Genomic DNA, 19780 nt, shown 5'->3' with positions numbered 1-19780 from the left:
CTTCCTTCTATTTTTGTGAATGGCAAGGCTAAGGATGTCAGAGAGTTCAGTTAAAATATGTGCTTTATAAGAAAATATAATAATGTGTTTTATAAAGTTTATAAGCATTGCTGGCCTACCTGGTGAGGTGTTCTTAATGGTGGTGGTGGCGGCGGTAGCGTGTCAATGTGTTGAGAGGAAGAGTGGTCTGGGAAATTCTGCTGAGCAAACTCCGGGCCCATTTCCACCCCCCAGTTAGTCCACTCCACTCAACTGGTTCACACATTGAGTGGGTCTTTGGGTGTTGTACCTGGGTAGTTGTTTTGGGATCTCTTCCAGTGGTTTGTCAGTATCTCCTTGTGGTCCAAGGAAGGAAACTTTGTTAACCTTAGCATTGACCTTCAGAATATGTTTGTAACAGCGCTGCTTGTGTGGCATTAGGCTATGTAGTGATCGAAAGAAAAAACCAGACCTTTGCTCATTTTTGCACAATATGGTGGGTGCACGAGGAGATTCACATTTCCTGCACAGCTAAGTCCTTGTGAAGTTACCTTGTTCTTTCTGTATTTGACATCTAGCAAGGTCTCTGTTTGGAAGGAAAGATCTAAGCTTAAAAATGAAGTGTCCAGAAATTATGGTAAAAGCAGATAGCATTGCTGATTTTAAGAAAGGTTTGGACAAATTCCTGGAGGAAAAGTCCATAGTCTGTTATTAAGACATGGGGGAAGTGTCTGCTTGCCCTGGATCGGTGGCATGGAATGTTGCTACTCTTTGGGTTTTGACCAGGTACTAGTGACCTGGATTGGTTACCATGAGAATGGGCTACTGGGCATGATGGACCATTGGTCTGACCCAATTAGGCTATTCTTATGTTATGTTCTCATCTGTAGGGGCCTTTGTTTTCACTTCTAATTTTAATGTATTTTTTTTCTGGGAACTTATCAGTGTTTTTTAGAATGGGAACAAAAATGGAAGAGAATTAATGTGTGTGGAATGGGGGGGTTTACTAATTTCTTCAGCTAAATAATTAAATCCACTTCAACCAGACATAGGAGAACTCACGCACCATTCACACACCCTCCAACCAAAATCGTCAAAAGAAAAAAAACTGTTCGTCAACCTCCTAACACTCGACCCCAAACTCTACAACCTATTGACCTCGACCACAAACTACAAAACCTTCAAAAAAGAAATAAAAACCCTTCTATTCAAAAAACACATAAAACCGAACTAACACAATCAGAACTGTCCCAAGCATCACCTGCAACTACTCCATATGTACTTCTGATGTCATGACAATTCAGACATAATTTATGTTATGTTTGAATTAATGGTTACATATACGAGGTTCAATAAAAGAAAATTTTCAGTGCCTGTTTCTATTATGACCATTTATTTTTCAGGGTTATTACAAAAAATATTTTTTTACATAGAAACATAGAAAGATGACGGCAGAAAAGGGCCATAGCCTATCAAGTCTGCCCACTCTACCGACCCACCCCGATAAGTCTAGATGCTAGTGATTCGTCCTACGTAGGGATCCCACGTACATGTCCCATTTACTTTTAAAGTCAAGCACGCCGGTGGCCTCGACCACCTGCACCGGAAGCTTATTCCAGTGATCTACCACCCTTTCCGTGAAAAAATACTTCCTGGTGTCACTACTAAATTTCCCTCCTCTGAGTTTAAGCGGATGCCCTCTTGTGGTCGAGGGTCCCTTGGGGAAGAGGATGACATCTTCCACCTCGACACGTCCTGTGATGTATTTAAATGTCTCAATCATGTCCCCTCTCTCCCTGCGTTCCTCTAGAGTGTAGAGCCGCAGTCTGCTCAGTCTCTCTTCGTATGAGAGACCCTTGAACCCCAAGATCATCCTAGTGGCCATCCGCTGAACCGACTCGACTCTAATCACGTCTTTACGGTAATGTGGCCTCCAGAACTGCACACAGTATTCCAGATGAGGTCTCATCATGGTTTTGTACAGCGGCATTATGACTTCTGGTTTCCGACTGACGAAACTTCTATTGATACATCCCATCATTTGCCTTGCCTTGGATGTGGCCTTCTCTACCTGCTTGGCAGCCTTCATGTCTGCACTGATGATTACTCCCAAATCTCGTTCTACTGAGGTCGTGGCTAATGTTTCTCCATTTAGGGTGTAAGTTCTGCACGGATTTCTGCTACCGAGGTGCATGACCTTACATTTCATAGCATTGAAGCCTAGCTGCCATGTCGAGGATCAGTTTTCCAACGTACGAAGGTCCTGTGTCATACTATCCTGTAAAAAGCTTTCACTTACTATGTTGCACAGTTTTGCATCGTCGGCGAATAACGTTACTTTACCCTGTAGCCCTCGTGTCAAGTCCCTTATGAATATGTTAAAAAGGACCGAGCCCTGCGGTACTCCGCTGGTCACCTCTGATGTTTCAGAGAGGGTACCATTGACCATCACCCTCTGAAGTCTACCACTCAGCCAATCATTGACCCATGCAGTTATCGTCTCACCCAGCCCCATTGATTTCATCTTATTTAGTAGCCTGCGGTGTGGGACGCTGTCAAAAGCTTTGCTGAAATCCAAGTATACTATGTCCAGAGACTCTCCTGAGTCCAACTTTCCTGTTACCCAATCAAAGAAGCTGATGAGGTTGGATTGACATGACCTACCCTTAGTGAATCCATGTTGACTAGGATCCCTAAGATTCCACTCATCCAAGATCGTGTCCAACTTACTTTTAATTAGTGTTTCCATGAGTTTACATACTATCGATGTGAGACTCACTGGTCGGTAATTCGCAGCCTCTGCCCTGCAACCCTTTTTATGCAGAGGAACAACATTCGCTGTTTTCCAATCCAGGGGGACTCTCCCCTTCTTTAGGGAGAGATTGAAGAGCATGGCTAATGGTTCCGCCAGGACCTCGCACAGCTCTCTGAGAACTCTTGGGTGCAATTCGTCTGGACCCATGGCTTTGCTCACCTGGAGTCTTGACAATTCGCTGTAGACATCAACTGGTGTGCACTCAAAATTCTGAAATGGGTCTTCCGCGCTTGACATTGCTTCCAGATGTGGCCCTTTCTCTGGTGCCTCGCAGGTAAAAACCGAGCAGAAGTATTCATTCAGTAGTTTGGCTTTATCAGAATATTTTTCCGCGTAATTCCCGTCCGGTGTTCTGAGGCGTATTATCCCGTTTGTGTTTTTTTTCCTGTCACTAATGTACCTGAAGAAGGATTTGTCCCCTTTCTTAATGTTCTTTGCTAGAGTTTCTTCCACTGCAAGCTTGGCCTCCCTAACTGCTGTTTTGACTGCTGCAGACCTGGCCCTATATTCAATGTTAGCTTTACCTGTTCCCGTACGTTTGTATGAAAGAAATGCTCTTTTTTTCTCCTTGACGAGGTACGAGACCTCTTCAGTGAACCATTGGGGTTTTTTGTTTCTTTGTTGTTTATGCACCGATTTTATGTAGCGGATAGTTGCCTCGTGTAGGGTCAATTTCAGGTTTGACCACATGGCTTCCACATTATCAGTTGCTTCTTGATCCTGCAGTGTCTGCTGGATGAAATCTCCCATACGTGCGAAATCAGTGCCCCGGAAATTGAGTACCCCCGTTTTAGTTTGTGATTTAGGGAAACCTTTCCCTACCATGTTATGGTCACTGGTAGCTAGCGTTTCTCCCACTGAGACCTCCGAGACACTCTCGCCGTTTGTAAGTACGAGGTCTAGGATGGCCTCGGCCCTAGTGGGCTCTAGTACCATTTGTTTGAGCTGTACTCCCATCATGGACGTCAAAATCCTCCTGCTACCACAAGTTGTCGCTGAGAGTGTGTTCCAGTCTACATCGGGCATGTTGAAGTCCCCTAGCAGAACAGTGTCCCCCCGTAGAGTAATATTTTCAATGTCTTCAATCAATTCGTTATCCCTGTCCTCTGTTTGTTTTGGAGGTCTGTATACCACACCAAGGTACAAGCACTTTTCTCCACCTCTGGCCAGGTTGACCCAGATGGATTCCCCGGTGTACTTAACATCTGTGATCTTGGTTATCTTGATGTTCTCTTTGATGTAAATTGCTACCCCTCCTCCTAGCTTACCCTTCCTGTCTTGTCGAAGCAGGTTGTATCCTGGTATAGTTGTATCCCACCCATGGGAGTCCGTGAACCATGTTTCTGATATTGCCACCACGTCTAGGTCGGCATTCACAATTTCTGTTTCCAGTTCTAGAGATTTATTCCCTAAACTATGTGCGTTAACATACATAGCTCTCCACTCTGTGCGTTTGTTAAACCCCTGTACAGAGATTCTTATCTGACTCAAAGTGTCTCCTAGTGAACCTTTAGCAGTGAGGGTACTTACCTCAGACTTAGAAGCGCAGTTTTGGATCACCACATCAGGATTGTTTCTTACTGCACTGGTATATAAGTGGGTACCCTCCCCCGACTTACCTAGTTTAAAGCCCTCCGAAGTAGGTGTCCGAAGACGTTCTTACCTCTGCTGGTCAGGTGAAGTCCGTCTGGTCCCTGGAGTCCCTGTAGTGCCTCTCCATGATTTAGGAATCCGAAGTTCAATTCTCGGCACCATCGTTGTAGCCATTCGTTTGTCTTCAGGATGTGTTCGTCTCTGTCCCTTCCCTTGCCCCCCCATCGGGGGGTGTCTTTGTCCGAGCCCCGCCAAGTCGTGTTAGAGGACCAAATATCAGTAGATTTCTTGGATCGCGGGTATAGGTGAGATCTAAATTTCTTGTAAAAAAGGGACATTGAATGTCCCAAACAACACCAATATTGGACAATGTAAGAAAGGTAGACGACGAAGAATATTCAGAGAGAGAGACAGGAAGCATCTTTTTAGACAATGGGAAAGTTGAAGCCAGTGATAACATTCCGTCTGAGGAAGTGCAAATTTATCCATAAGCTGAGAGAAGGTCAATAGGGAGTCGTTTTCTATGAGCTGATTCAGAGTTAAAATATCCTTATCCAACCACTTCTGCCAATGAATCAGTTGATTATCGATTCGGAGATATGAATTAAACCAGATAGGAGAAGAAGTGGTGAGCCAGTTGTTCGTTTGAGATATACGATCAAAGTGCTTAATCGCATGTAAAGTTGCATAGATGGTGGACGAGATGGCAGGTAAAGCTTGGACAGAGCTGTAAGGCAGACAGAAAAGTGGAATAGGATGTGCCAGAAATCGTTCAATATAAAACCATCCGGAAAATCGTTCTTGAGGAGCTGGATCTTGAATCCAAATAGAACTATATCGAAGAAAAGCAGAAATATGATACAGAAAAAAGTCAGGGAAGCCCACACCCCCGTCCTCTTTGGATGATTTTAGAATTTTCAGGGCGATACGGGGCGGCTTCCCATGCCAGAGGTATTTAGACAGTCTGCATTCAATGGCTTTATAGAATTCCTTAGGTGCTAGTCTAGGAAGCATGGAGAGATAGTAGTTAACAACTAGAGTGATAGTCATCTTTATCGCTTCCATGCGCTCCCACCACGATAAAGATAAGGGGGACCAGCGTTTTAATAGAGTTTCCACTTTGGAGGTAATGGCAGTTAGATTGATAAAACAGCACAATAATGTAACCCTAATTGAATAATAGCCAATAATATCCAAAATATAACAACACTAAAGAATTGGCTAACACACCTTGTCCTTGGGAGAAAGAAGTCTAAAGGAGTGAAACAAATCTGTAAATTTGTAAATGATGGACATCAGTATGAGCCCTTGATGAATCAATGTAAACCTCTGGCTCAGGCAATATCTCAAAAGGTGACCAGCACTAGACCGTAGTCTAAATGAGAATAGCCCCATACAACACATAGTGCATACGAAATTGATAAGTGTGTAAATCAAATCACACTCCCAAAACAAACACAATAGACTTTTGCACCAAGGAGAAGGGGTTATAAAGGCTTAATACATACATACACTCCCTAAAAAAACCACCCAATGAACAAAGACCCGCCTAATAAATACAGGAATAAATAGATAAAGAGAATAAATAAATTGTGCTATAAAATAGTAAACCATGCAGTAGACAAAAACAATACCTATGTATAAAGTGCAAGTGATGAAAGGTAAATACTTGGTAGGAGAAATACAAAGTGCGCGGTGCTTGCTAATAATTCATAAAATACAAATGTATATATATCTCAATGAAGTATGACAAAACAAGGGGCAATATAAATATAAAGTGCAAATGCGAGTCCCTACTAACAATCCAGAACATGTGCCATTTTTTATATAAAGTGCAAATGCAAGTCTTTAATGAATGTTCATAAGGAAAAAGAGAATTATCAAAAATCTCTAGCACCAAATATAAAGGAGGTTTTTTGTTACTAACATTCATAAGACTTTAAAGTGCCACAGTCACACAAATCACACAAACACACCAAGCAATAAATAATGAATAAATAACTTCAGTCAATAAGCATTCAAAAACGCACAATAGCCATGGTAAATTACATTACAAAACTATCCTAACGTCACTCAGTGATATTCATGAATGATGAGGTACCGTTCACCACCACCCTCTGTAGTCTACCACTCAGCCAGTCTCCAACCCATGTAGTTAGAGTGTCCCCCAATCCTGTCGGATGTGCTCAGTGGAGTGCCGCAGGGCTCGGTCTTGGGCCCGATTCTATTCAACTTATTCATAAGTGATATGACGCATGGACTTAGAGGAAAGGTATCACTGTTTGCCGACGCTGCCAAAATTTGCAACATAGTTGGCAAAAGCTTGTTACCTGACAATATGACACAGGACCTACTGCTGCTGGAACGATGGTCAATGATGGCAGCTGAGCTTCAATGCTAAAAAATGCAAGGTAATGCACCTGGGCAAGAGAAATCCACACAGAACTTATGTACTAAATGGTGAGACCTTAGCTGCGACCACGGCAGAGCGTGATCTAGGGGTGATCATCAGTGAAGACTTGAAAGCTGCCAATCAGGTGGAGAAGGCTTCCTCCAAGGCAAGACAAATGATGGGTTGTATCTGTAGAGGTTTTGTCAGCAGGAGACCTGAAGTCATCATGCCGTTATACAGATCCATGGTGCGGCCTCACTTGGAGTACTGTGTCCAATTCTGGAGACCACACTACCGTAAGGACATACTTAGGATCGAGTCGGTTCAGCGAATGGCCACCAGGATGGTCTTGGGACTCAAGGATCTGACATACGAAGAAAGACTAAAAGAATTGCGGCTGTACTCACTTGAAGAGCGAAGAGAGAGGGGAGACATGATTGAAACGTTCAAGTACATCACGGGTCGCATCGAGTTGGAAGATGATATCTTCTGTCTCGTGGGACCTTCGACCACCAGAGGGCACCCGCTGAAAATCAGGGGAGGGAAGTTTCATAGCGACTCCAGAAAGTACTTCTTCACCGAAAGAGTGGTGGATCATTGGAACAGGCTCCCACTGCAGGTGATTGAGGCAAGCAGTGTGACGGATTTTAAGAGAAAATGGGATGCTCATGTGGGATCTTTAGGGGAGTAAATTCAGGGGGCGGGCACTTGGAATGGGCAGACTCGATGGGCTATGGCCCTTTTCTGCCACCATTTTCTATGTTTCTATTCTCTGTTTTAAAAGTGTTTCCATTAATTTGCTTTCCACAGAAGTTAGACTTACTGGCATGTAATTTCCTACTTCTTCCTTACTTCCACTTTTGTGGAGAGGGACCACATCCGCCCTTCTCCAGTAATCCTGGTACTACTCCCTACTCTAGAGACTCATTGAAAAGGTTAGTCAGCAGAGCTACCAGAACGTCCCTAAGTTCCTTCAGTACCCTTGGATGTACACCATCCGGCCCCATTGCTTTGTCTACCTAGCTCCTCACGAACACAACCCTCTGAAAATTGATCAGGGCCTATTACTCCTCCATCCCTATTCTTGTTTTTCTTCTGCGGTCCCGCTCCCAGCGCATCAGCCGTGAAAACAGAACAGAAATATTTGTTAAGCAATTCGGCCTTTTCTTTATCAGCTTCTACCTATTCCTTTCCTTCACCTTTAAGTCTCACAATGCCACTTTTGCACTTCTTCCTATCACTAATATATCTAAAACATATCTTGTCTCCCTGTTTTACCGTGTCAGCTATTTTTGCTTCCATTTGCATCTTTGCTTTCCTGACTACACGACCATCCTCTCTTAACTTTTCCAGATATTTTTGCCTGTCTTCCTCTTTCTATGATCTTTTGTAGTTTACGAAAGCTAACCTCTTATTCCTTACCTTCGCAGCTACTACTTTTGAGAACCACAGCAGCCTTATTTTCCTCTTACTTACTTGCCTCACAAAAAGGTTTGTCGCCCTTACAATCGCTCCTTTCAGTTTTGCCCACCGCATTTACACTCCTTCCAGACGTTCCCACCCAGACAATTCTTTGACGTAAACCCCTATCCGAACAAAGTTAGTTTTTTTTTAAAGTCTAGAACCTTTGCTTTTGAATGAGCCCTCTCTATACCCATCTTAATATTAAACTGCACCATGCCCGTGATCACTGGATGCCAGGTGATCATTCACTGTAACATCAGAAACACTTTTCCCATTTGTAAGCACTAAGTCCAGTATGACCCCCATCTCGTGCTGGAACAGTTCTCCTTGTAGAGAATCCAGGATCTCCCTACTTCTAGAAGACTCCGCAATAGGGATACCCCAATCAACATCCGACATGTTAAAATCACCTATTAGCAAGACTTCCCCTTTTTTAGATATATTCTGAATGTCTATCTACTTCTTTCGTCTGTGAAGGAGACCTGCATATCACACCAATGTAAATATATTCACCATTCCCTCTTTCCAAATTGATCCACAGTGCCTCTTCCTTGCCCTGCAGATCCTGCAATTGTGTGGCTTTAATATGATCTTTAACATATAATGCTACTCCCCCTTTTCTTCCTACCTGTCTTTCCTGAACAGATTATAGCCCGGTATAACTACATCCCAGTTATGATATCCTATATCCTTATTCACTCTTTGATTATTTCTCATCTGGACTACTGCAACTCCCTTTATCAAGGTATTAACCAAAAAGAAATCAGAAGACTTCAATTAATACAAAACACAGCTGTTAAACTCATTTAGAAGGCCAAAAAATATGATCTTGTCACTCCTCTCCTAAAAAACGCTCGCTGGCTGCCCATATCTCACCATATCAACTTCAAAATCTTACTCCAAGTTTCCAAGTTTATTTAAAAATTTCTATCCTGCCCTCGGGAACAACTTACAATCTAAGGCATATTTAAAATATACAATGCACAAATAATAAATAGACACTTAATACAAACGATAGAACAACACAATCCAAAATAAAAAATTAACCTAAATAATATTCTTTCAAAATCCTCCCAGCAATACCCATCATACCTGAGAATAGGCATCAGAAAAAATGATAAGAGTGGTATAATCAAAAAATACATCTACATCCATTTTGGGCCTAAGTTGTTAGCCTCCCAAAGTTGGACATATCCAAAGTCCATTCTCAAAAAATACGTCCAAAATAATTTTTTTTCAAGAACCATCTACTTGTACGTCCAGCCGTTTGATCATCCAGACCGCTAAGTCGTCTATCTTTATACCCCATTCTTGTCCAAAAATTCACCCAAGTCAAAAACACCTAGAACAAGACCTTTTGGACATGGGAGGGGTCAGCAAAGTGATGAACTGGCCACCCAAACATGACAACAGAGTAGTGGGGCACCTTACAGGGCACTGCTATGAACTTCACAAAGAGGGTGCCACAAACATCGCACCACAATTCCCTTATAGGTCATGGTGAGCCCTCAAAACACCCCAAAACCTACTATATCCACCTGTCTACCATCCAAATAGCCTTTATGGCTGCAGGTGTCACCTATATGGCAGTACAATAGGGTTTTCGTGGATGCACATGTTTCACCATGAATGCAGTGGTTAGAGTCACTTTGAATACTTTATGGGCATTTAGACCTGTTTTTAGATCGTCTAAGTCACTACGTATAAGTTCCGTCTAGGCAGTCTCGTTAAACTTTCGGTTATACTTGCAGTACGACTAAGTCTAAGTTATCCCATGTCCCGCCCAAATCCTGCCCTTACCACTCCTCCTAAAACGCCCCTTTCAGCTCTGGGCGTACAGCGGCACTGAAAAGGCCTAAGCTGTTTTTAGATACATCTAAAACGCATTTCAATTATCGGCACTTGGACGACCTGCCTTTAAGGTAATCCAAGTGCTGATTTGGGCGGGATTGTAGATGTATTTCTGTTTCGATTAAGAGTCCCTAAGTCTTTAAATTTTCTTTAAACTTATCAACTGAGGTTACATTTTTTTTTAATGACAGTGGCAATGAATTCCAATACTGAGGACCATTTACCGCGAAGATTGCATCTTTGACGTGTTCGTGTACTATATCTTTATATGGATGGTATTATAAGTACTGTAGTTGCTTATTTAAAGATCTTAAGTTCTTAACCGCTACGTAAGGTATCAGCAAATGTGTTAAATATAATGGCTCATCTTCTCTCAGTACTTTGAATGTTGTAATTAGAATTTTATATACTATTTGGTATTTCACCGGAAGCCAGTGAGCATTTTTCATGTATGAAGATGTATGATCAAATTTACAGAGATTGTGATACTCTAATGGCTGTGTTCTGTATGATCTGTAATCACTGAATGTCCTTCTGACATAATCCAGCATAAAGGGAATTACAATAATCGATTTGCTGGATAACAAAAGAATATACTCAAATCGATCTTATCAAGTGTAATATGAATGCAAATACACAATGGGCAAACTGGAAAGTAATGCATGGCCCTGTAAAATCCAGGGTCAACACAGATCATGTTACATTTAAATTAGTTTTCTTATGAACTATAAGACCAAAAGGGGCCCACTTCTTTTTCTTCACTGTTTCTACCAATATACAACATAGCTTACAATGGACAAATTAAAGGTTAAGTGTTTTTTCCCTCTAACTACAATCTACAGAAATGCAGATTCTAGGACAAATCATCACAGCTCACCTGTTTCACCATCTCCACCCTCTGTATCATTGTCCGCATTCTCATCACCTACCATGTGAAACAAATACAACCATGTGTTTACAACCTACAGCCACTTCCATTTATTTGTAGAACATTATCAAGAGATGTTTTATTTAGAGTGGAAATTTATTGAAAAGTGCAATGATTCTATTATCGGTTTATCAAACATGGTGCAGAGGATAGCAGAGTAAAATGGGAAGAAGTGTAACAGATGTGGAAAACAGAACTGCAAGCTTGCAGATCTTGCTTCCATTCACCTATCAGCTAGTCACTGTGTGACCTCAAGGAGCTTAACATTCCTGTGTGAAAATTTAACCTAAACACCCTCTAGGGCACAGACATTTTATCTTATATGCCAGTATGTATACTGATCAGTCCTGTCCTGCAGCCAAATGTATTGATACTATATTTCAATCAAATATTCAAATCACAATAGTATCATAAAAATTCATTCTAGCAAGGACCTCAGAAGTGCCTGTATCAGCCAAGTGTTTTCAATGGCTACAATACTTTTGGCACTGGCCTCCTCATTGGACCCGCAGTGAATTCTTTTACTATTTAAATTTTTGGAAAGTGCTTTTCTATAAAGTGCTTTATATGCCACGAAGTGCGTTTTTACTAAAGTGCTATATTCAATAACTTAATCAATTTTAAAAGCTCAATGAGCTAAAAATTTATCTTTTGGGTTTTTTTTTTTGTTTGTTTCATTGTTCATATCGGGAAGGGACCTGTCATTTCACCAATAGGCTGTATCAAGAACTGTCCCCTACAATATAAGCAAACTGAAATCAAACTCTCTCTATGATGGATCTAAACATCTGGTAAACAGCATGAAAAAACATTGGCATATATTACATATAATACCGGATTTATTTGAGGAATTCCCTATAATAGCCTACAATAGAGGAAAGAACTTGGGAGAACGCTTGGCCAAATATAGATATAAAGAAGGGGCTGAGAATGATGAAATTGGGTATCACAGCAAATGTAGCAATTGTCAATGGTGCGAGAAGACCATTGAGGATAGTGAGTGGTACCGACCGGGACATGGTTATAAAATCTAGAACACACACAACATGTAAATCTCACAATGTGGTGTATATTATAATATGCTCTTGTAAATTGTTATATGTGGGGAGAATGAGTCGTCCGTTGAACATCAGGCTCAATGATCATAAATCCAGAATTCTCAGTGAGGTACTAGAGGTACCAGTGGCTCAACACTGGCAGCGGAATGCTCATCGAGTTGAGGATATACAATGACGTATTACAGATCATGTAAAAGAAGGGTGGGAGGAGGTCGATATGAACGGAGATTAAATTATAGTGAACAACGATGAATCTTTGTTTTAAACACAGTAGAACCTTTTAGGTTAAACCAGGAAATAAGAGTGGATATCCTTAATGTGATTCCTGATTCGCTGCTTTGTATCTCTGACGTCAGTAAAGTGGGAGGGATAAATATAACATAAGAGAACGCTGCGGCCATCTTTGTTCTAAACTAAAGGATCGGGATGGTGCAGATTCATGTGATAAGGGGTAATTATTCTTTCTAGTTACAGAATTTGAATGTATCCCTAAAAAATAATGATTTTTATACAGAGAGTTTGATTTCAGTTTGCTTATATTGTAGGGGACAGTTCTTGATACAGCCTATTGGCGAAACATGTCGAATGACAGGTCCCGTCCCGATATGAACAATGAAACAAAAAAAGAAAAACCAAAAATATAAGTTTTTAGCTCATTGAGCTTTTAAAATTGATTAAGTTATTTTATATAGCACTTTAGTAAAAATGCACTTTGTGGCATATAAAGCACTTTATAGAAAAGCACTTTCCAAAAATTTAAATAGTAAAAGAATTCACTGCGGTCCAATGAGGAGGCCAATGCCGAAAGTATTGTACCATTGAAAACACTTGGCTGATACATGCACTTCTGAGGTACTTGCTAGAATGAATTTTTATGATACTATTGTGATTTGAATATTTGAAAGTATGTATACTGATGGCCAGTGGCGTACCTAGCATATGTGACACCCGGGCCCATCATTTTTTAACACCCCCCCATCTGTATGAAAAACATGATTTTCAGTAACAATCCACACGTCACACAAGAGTGTACCTAGGAAAAGGCAGCATCTTTCATACTGCAGTGTGAAGTACATCAATACACCCATTGTAAAACTAAACAAGCCAGACTAGTACAGATCAATCCTACAGTCAATCCTAACAGAAAACCATGTCTTTTTGAACACACAGAACACAGAAAACACCTTCATCTAGAATGTAATCACAAACTAACCCCTCCCCCTATTACAAAACTGTAGTGTGGTTTTTAGCCATGGTGGTAACAGCTCAGATGCCAACACTAAAAATTGCTCTACAGTTTTGTAAATGGGGAGATAGAATAAAAATACGTAGACAAAAGTTAAACTGAAGCACCATGCAACACCACAGAAACAGCAATGCATCTCCCCTAAAGCAAAATAAATAAATATAATTTTTTCTACCTTGTCTTCTCTGGTTTCTGCTTTCCTCATCTTCTTGTCACTCTCTTTCTTTCATCCACTGTCTACCCTCTCTCTGCACCTTCTATATGGCATTTTCCCTCCTTCTATTCCCCTTCCAGAAACTTTATGCCGCCCCCTTCCATCTCTCCCTTCACCTCCATTGGTCTGGCATCCATCTTCTTCCTTTCCCTCCTCCAATGGTCTGGCATCTCTCTCCTCTCCTTCCCTCTCCCACACCACCATAGTCTGGCATTTCACGCTCTCCTCTCCCTTCTCCCCACTTCCACCAGCATCTGCTCCCTTTCTCTCCCTCCATCATGTTTCCATACCACCCTGACCCCCTTTCTCACCCTTCACCATGCTGCCATACCACCCTGACCCCCTTTCTCACCCTTCACCACGCTGCCATACCACCCTGACCCCATTTCTCACCCTGAACCCCCTTTCTCACCCTTCACGCTTCCATACCACCCTGACCCCCTTTCTCACCCTTCACGCTTCCATACCACCCTGACCCCCTTTCTCACCTTTCACCAAGCTGCCATACCACCCTGACCCCATTTCTCACCCTTCACCACGCTTCCATACCACCCTGACCCCCTTTCTCACCCTCAATACCCTTCCATACCACCCTGACCCCCTTTCTCACCCTCAATACCCTTCCATACCACCCTGACCCCCTTTAAGAACATAAGAAGTTGCCTCCGCTGAGGCAGACCAGAGGTCCATCCTGCCCAGCGGTCTGCTCCCGCGGCGGCCCATCAGGCCTTATTTCCTGAACAGTGTCCCTGACTAATTTTGTAACTGCCTCTAATCCTCTATTGCCTACCTCTACTCCTATCTGTACCCCTCAATACCTTTGTCCTCCAGGTACCTGTCCAGACCCTGTTTGAAGCTCTGTAGCGTGCTTCTGCTTATCACATCCTCTGGTAGCGCATTCCATGTATCCACCACCCTCTGAGTGAAAAAGAACTTCCTGGCGTTTGTTCTAAACCTTTCCCCTTTCAATTTCTCTGAGTGCCCCCTTGTACTTGTGGTTCCCCGTAATTTGAAAAATCTGTCCCTGTCTACTCTTTCTATGCCCTTCATGATCTTGAAGGTTTCTATCATGTCTCCTCTAAGTCTCCGCTTTTCCAGGGAGAAAAGCCCCAGCTTCTTCAGTCTGTCAGTATACGAGAGGTCTTCCATACCCTTTATTAGCTTAGTTGCTCTTCTCTGGACTCTCTCAAGTACTGCCATGTCCTTCTTGAGGTACGGCGACCAATACTGGACACGCTTCCATACCACCTTGAACCCCTTTCTCACCCTTCACCAAGCTGCCATACCACCCTGACCCCATTTCTCACCCTTCACCAAGCTGCCATACCACCCTGACCCCATTTCTCACCCTTCACCATGCTTCCATACCACCCTGACCCCCCTTTCTCACCCTCCACACCCTTCCTTACCATCCTGACCCCCTTTTTCACCCTCCATACCCTTCCTTACCACCCTGACCCTCTTTCTCTCCCTTCACCACCCTTCCATATCACTCTGACCCTTTTTCTCCTTCCACCACCCTGCTATGCTCCTTTCTCTCTCCATCCAAATCAGCAAGGTCACACGATGACTACTTCTGCTGCCTTTGCTCCGAAAGAGGTAAGTGACGTTGGAGGGGGGCTGGGCCAGCAGACGGAGGGAGTTGTGGCAAGGTCCCGCGATGACTGCAGCTGCCGGTCCACTCCCCCCCCCACCGACGTCACTTACCTCTTCCGGAGCAGAGGCAGCAGAAGTAGTCATCGCGGAACCTTCCTACACTTCAGCGTGGCTGCCGACTCTGCTCTGGAATAAGTACGGCAGCCGCGCTGAGGTGCCGTTTTGAGCATCGCGGGAGTTCCGGACCCAGCCAACTGTGCACCCCCTTGAAGCATGCACCCGGGGCAGTCTTCCCCCCCCCTTTGGTATGCCACTGCTGATGGCACACAATACACAACAATTATTTTGGCTTCTGAACTTTTTGGTTAAATTATACTGAATTATGGTACAAAGACAGTAGAGAAATCAATATATTTCTAAAGATGAAAGCTGCTGGTAGCCTGAAGTATTTCTAAACACTACATTTAATTAATATTTCCTTTTATCACTCTTGTTTCATTCTATTCTGTGATTTCCTTACCTATTGAATGATGTATACACAAGTCCAACAATGCTCAACTTTCAGTTGTTATTGGAAGATTAGGTTAATACCTGAATAATAAACTTCTCCCTCCTTATTTGCGGTTTCAGCACTCGCGGTTTCACTTATTTGAAATTTTTCGCATGCTGATTCCTCCCCCCCAAAATTACATCATGAGTAAAGTACTGTACCAATAAAAAGTTTGGCGCTTCATACTTTCACAATTGCTACTTCTCAGCTTTCACCCTGAAAATCGCTGCTTCCCAGCTTTCACAATTGCTGCTTCCCAGCTTTCAAAATTGCTGTTATTCGCAATTTCAATATATTAACGATGGCTGTTACAAAAAACAAACAAACCGGGAATAACATCTAAAATGTTATTCACAGTTTTTCCGTATTCGCGGTTATGTTCCGCCCCCAACAACTGTGAATATGGAGGAAGGAGTGTATTCTTTCTGTTAAAGACATAGGAATCTGTACTCTAGGTGAATTACCTCTGGTCACGAGCTGCTTGCAGAAGGATGACAATCACATCTTCTAGCTCCTCCTCCTTCACCAGTTGAGTATAGTGCGCTCTTCAGTTTGTACAAACCATCCTGCTTTGTGCAACTAGCACAAACAGTTAGGGAGCACAGGAACTAAACAATTTATTGCTTTATTAGCCCTATAAGATTACATGTTCTTCCAATTGACAGGAGAAAAACTCCAGTTCTGGACTATAGATTGATCTAAGGCAGGAAGCACGTGTATTGAAAACTGACAGGGCAGGCTGAACAGATTCCCATGCCCTTTAACAGAAAGATTATTCAGGTGAGAACCTAATCTTCCATTCTGTACCAAGGACATAGGAGTCTGTACTCTAGGTAATGTACCAAAGCAGTGGGATAGATGAGCCTGGCTGCAAAATCAAGGACCCAAAAGCAGTGTCCTCCTGTAGAATCTTGTAAAGGTATGGAGAGTAGACTAAGTAGCTGCTCTATAGTTCTCTTCAGGCGGCACTGCCCTGGTCTCCACTCAGGAAGCTGCCACACTTCTAGACAAATGAGCTCTGAGAGAAATAGGCAGCTGTTTGCCGCAGGCAACGTGCATTGACGAAATTGCCAGTTGGCAATAGATGCCTTGGAAGCTGGTCTGCCTCTTTGTGACTGACTAGTTAGAACAAAAAGATGGTTGGAAACACAAAAGTCATTGATCTGTTCCAAATAATGCAGTAAAACTCTCCGTAAGTCTTGCTTGTCCGAACCCATAGATTGAAAGGTGGGTAAATAGACTTCTTGGTCGACGTGAAAGGCTGGAACAACCTTCGATAGAAAAGAAGGTACCGTGTGTAGGACAATTCCTGCCTCTGTGATCTTGAGGTATGGTTCTCTGCATGGAAGTGCATGCAATTTCAAGACCCTTCTTGCTGATACTATTGCCACCAGAAACAATACCTTCACCGTGTGATCCAGAAGCAATGTTTCTTGAAGGGGCTCATTCGGAACTTACAAAGTTCCTTTAAGACGATGTTAAGAAAAGGTTGGCACAATGGTTGGAAAAGGTTGGCACAATGGAGGCCACAATCAGAGCACCCCCTTCAAAAATCTGGCCACATCTGGATGAGGTGCCAGCGAAACCTTTCCCACTCGAGCTCGGAAGCATGAGAGGCCTTGAGAGATGCCACTACCAGGCATCTAATCCAGCCTGTAGATATGCCAGAATCATCGGAATTGGAACCTTGAAAGGCTCCACATTATCAATGGCATACCAGAGCTGGCATCAGTTGTGAGGATCATCCATGAGGGGATTCGGAGATGAAGGGAATTAAGAAAGGTTTGGACAATTTCTTGGAGGAAAAGTCCATAGTCTACTATTGAGAAAGACATGGGGGAAGCCACTGCTTCCCTGGATCAGTAGCATGGAATTTTGCAACTCCTTGGATTTTGGCCAGGTTCTAGGGGCCTGGCTGGATTGGCCACTGTGAAAATAAGCTACTGGACTTGATGGACCATTGGTCTGACCCAGTAAGGCTATTCTTATGTTAGGAATGTCCCTCAATAAAGAGTCTATTTGGAGACACCAGCACAATATGCTCCTTGCTTCCACTGTCCATGGAAGCTGCATTTGGAGGGAATGACTCTACAGGGACCATTGGGAAAGGAGGGTACTTTCAGGGCCATATTTAGAAATTTCAGGTCCAGAATCGGTCTCCAGTCTTTGGTGCCTTTTTTTGGGCACTATGAAGTATATATATATCTGACAGAGCCTGATTCTTTGTTGGGGACTGGTTTTATAGCTTGAATGTCTATTAGCCTTTGCATCATTACTCAGACCCTAGCCTCCTTTTCTAGCTGTCGGGCTGGAGAATCCACAAACAGATCTGAAGGAGAGCGATGATATAGCACAGTTACTTACCGTAACAGGTGTTATCCAGGGACAGCAGGCATATATTCTCACATGTGGGTGACGTCATCTAAGGAGCCCCAGCGCGGACAGCTTTTCAAGCAAACTTGCTAGAAGTTTCAAGTTTGCACACTGCACCACGCACGTGCATGCCTTCTTGCCCACTAGAGGGCGCATCCCACCTCGTGGTCCTCAGTTCCATAACTAGCAAAGAAGCCATCCCCGGGGAGGCGGGCGGGTTGTGAGAATATATGCCTGCTGTCCCTGGATAACACCTGTTACGGTAAGTAACTGTGCTTTATCCCAGGACAAGCAGGCATGATATTCTCACATGTGGGTGACCTCCAAGCCAACCAAAAAAAAAGGGCAGGTGGGAGGATGGCAATTTAGGAAAACAGATTTTGCAAAACTGACTGGCCAAACCGGCCGTCACTCCTGGATAAAGTGTCCAGACAGTAATGAGAGGTGAACGTATGAACCGAAGACCAAGTGGCAGCTTTACATATGTCCTCCATAGGAGTGGATCGGAGGAAAGCTATCGAAGCTGCCATCGCTCGGACCTTATGCCCCGTGACTCGACCCGGGGGCGGAAGGCCAGCCTGAGCATAGCAAAAGGAAATGCAAGCAGCCAACCAGTTAGACAGAGTGCGCTTGGAAACTGGATGCCCTAATCGATTGGGATCGAAGGACAAAAACAATTGAGGAACCTTCCGATGAGACCTGGTGCGTTGAAGGTAATATGCCAACGCCCTCTTACAGTCAAGCGTGTGAAGCGCCGTCTCGCCAGGATGGGAGTGGGGCTTAGGAAAGAACACAGGAAGGACAATGGACTGATTGAGGTGGAAATCAGAAACAACTTTAGGTACAAACTTAGGATGGGTGCGGAGAACCACCTTGTCATGATGGAAGACAGTGAAAGGAGGGTCCGCAACCAAGGCTTGCAACTCCCCAATCCGCCTAGTGGAGGTGAGGGCAATCAGAAACACCACCTTCCAAGTCAGAAATTTCAAGAGGGACTTGTTGAGTGGCTCAAATGGGGGTTTCATCAGTTGAGCTAAAACCACATTCAAATTCCACACGACAGAAGGAGGCTTAAGAGGGGGACAAACCCTGAGTAACCCTTTCATGAAGCGTGTTACCAAAGGATGGAGCGACAGAGGGCGTCCATCCAGATGTTGGTGGAAAGCAGAAATAGCACTAAGATGAACACGCACCGAAGTGGTTTTCAGGCCAGAGTGCGACAGATGGAATAAATAGTCCAAAACCGAGGATACCGGAACCGATACCAGATCCAGGTGAAAAGACGAACACCAGGTGGAAAACCTGGTCCATTTCTGCGAATAACAAAGCCTCGTCGAAATCTTGCGTGAGGCTTCCAATACCTCCCTCACCGATTGAGACAGATCCGGAGGAGTTAGGGAGCAAGAAACCAAGCTGTCAGGTGCAATGACTGCAGATTGGGATGTAACATGGATCCTTGACTCTGAGACAGCAGAGAAGGAAACACAGGCAGAAGAAGAGGCTCCCTGGCACTGAGCTGAAGCAGCAGGGAGAACCAGTGCTGACGCGGCCACCGAGGTGCAATGAGAATCATCGTGGCCGTGGACGATTTGAGATGTACTAACGTTCGCATGATCAGAGGAAAGGGAGGGAACGCATACAGGAACCTCCCCTCCCAATCGAGAAGAAAGGCATCGGCCTCCAGACGGTCCCGCGAGTACATCCGAGAACAATACAGGGGC

The 19780-nt window shown here is 43.5% G+C and overlaps 1 protein-coding gene across 1 annotated transcript in view; it reads right to left on the bottom strand.

The window, feature by feature from the left end:
• The window catches only part of TGOLN2 (trans-golgi network protein 2), a 58864-nt gene that overhangs the window by 17538 nt on the left and 21546 nt on the right, over positions 1-19780 (bottom strand). Inside the window, exon 3 of the mRNA XM_033948829.1 lies at positions 10972-11019. Coding sequence (XP_033804720.1) covers positions 10972-11019 — 48 coding nt within the window. The remainder of the gene's footprint in view (positions 1-10971; positions 11020-19780) is intronic.

Source organism: Geotrypetes seraphini, chromosome 6, assembly GCF_902459505.1.
Source record: "Geotrypetes seraphini chromosome 6, aGeoSer1.1, whole genome shotgun sequence".
In the NCBI taxonomy this organism is placed as follows: Eukaryota; Metazoa; Chordata; class Amphibia; order Gymnophiona; family Dermophiidae; genus Geotrypetes; species Geotrypetes seraphini.
The sequence above is the reverse complement of the archived record's forward strand: the minus strand, read 5'-3'. Positions and strand labels throughout refer to the sequence as shown.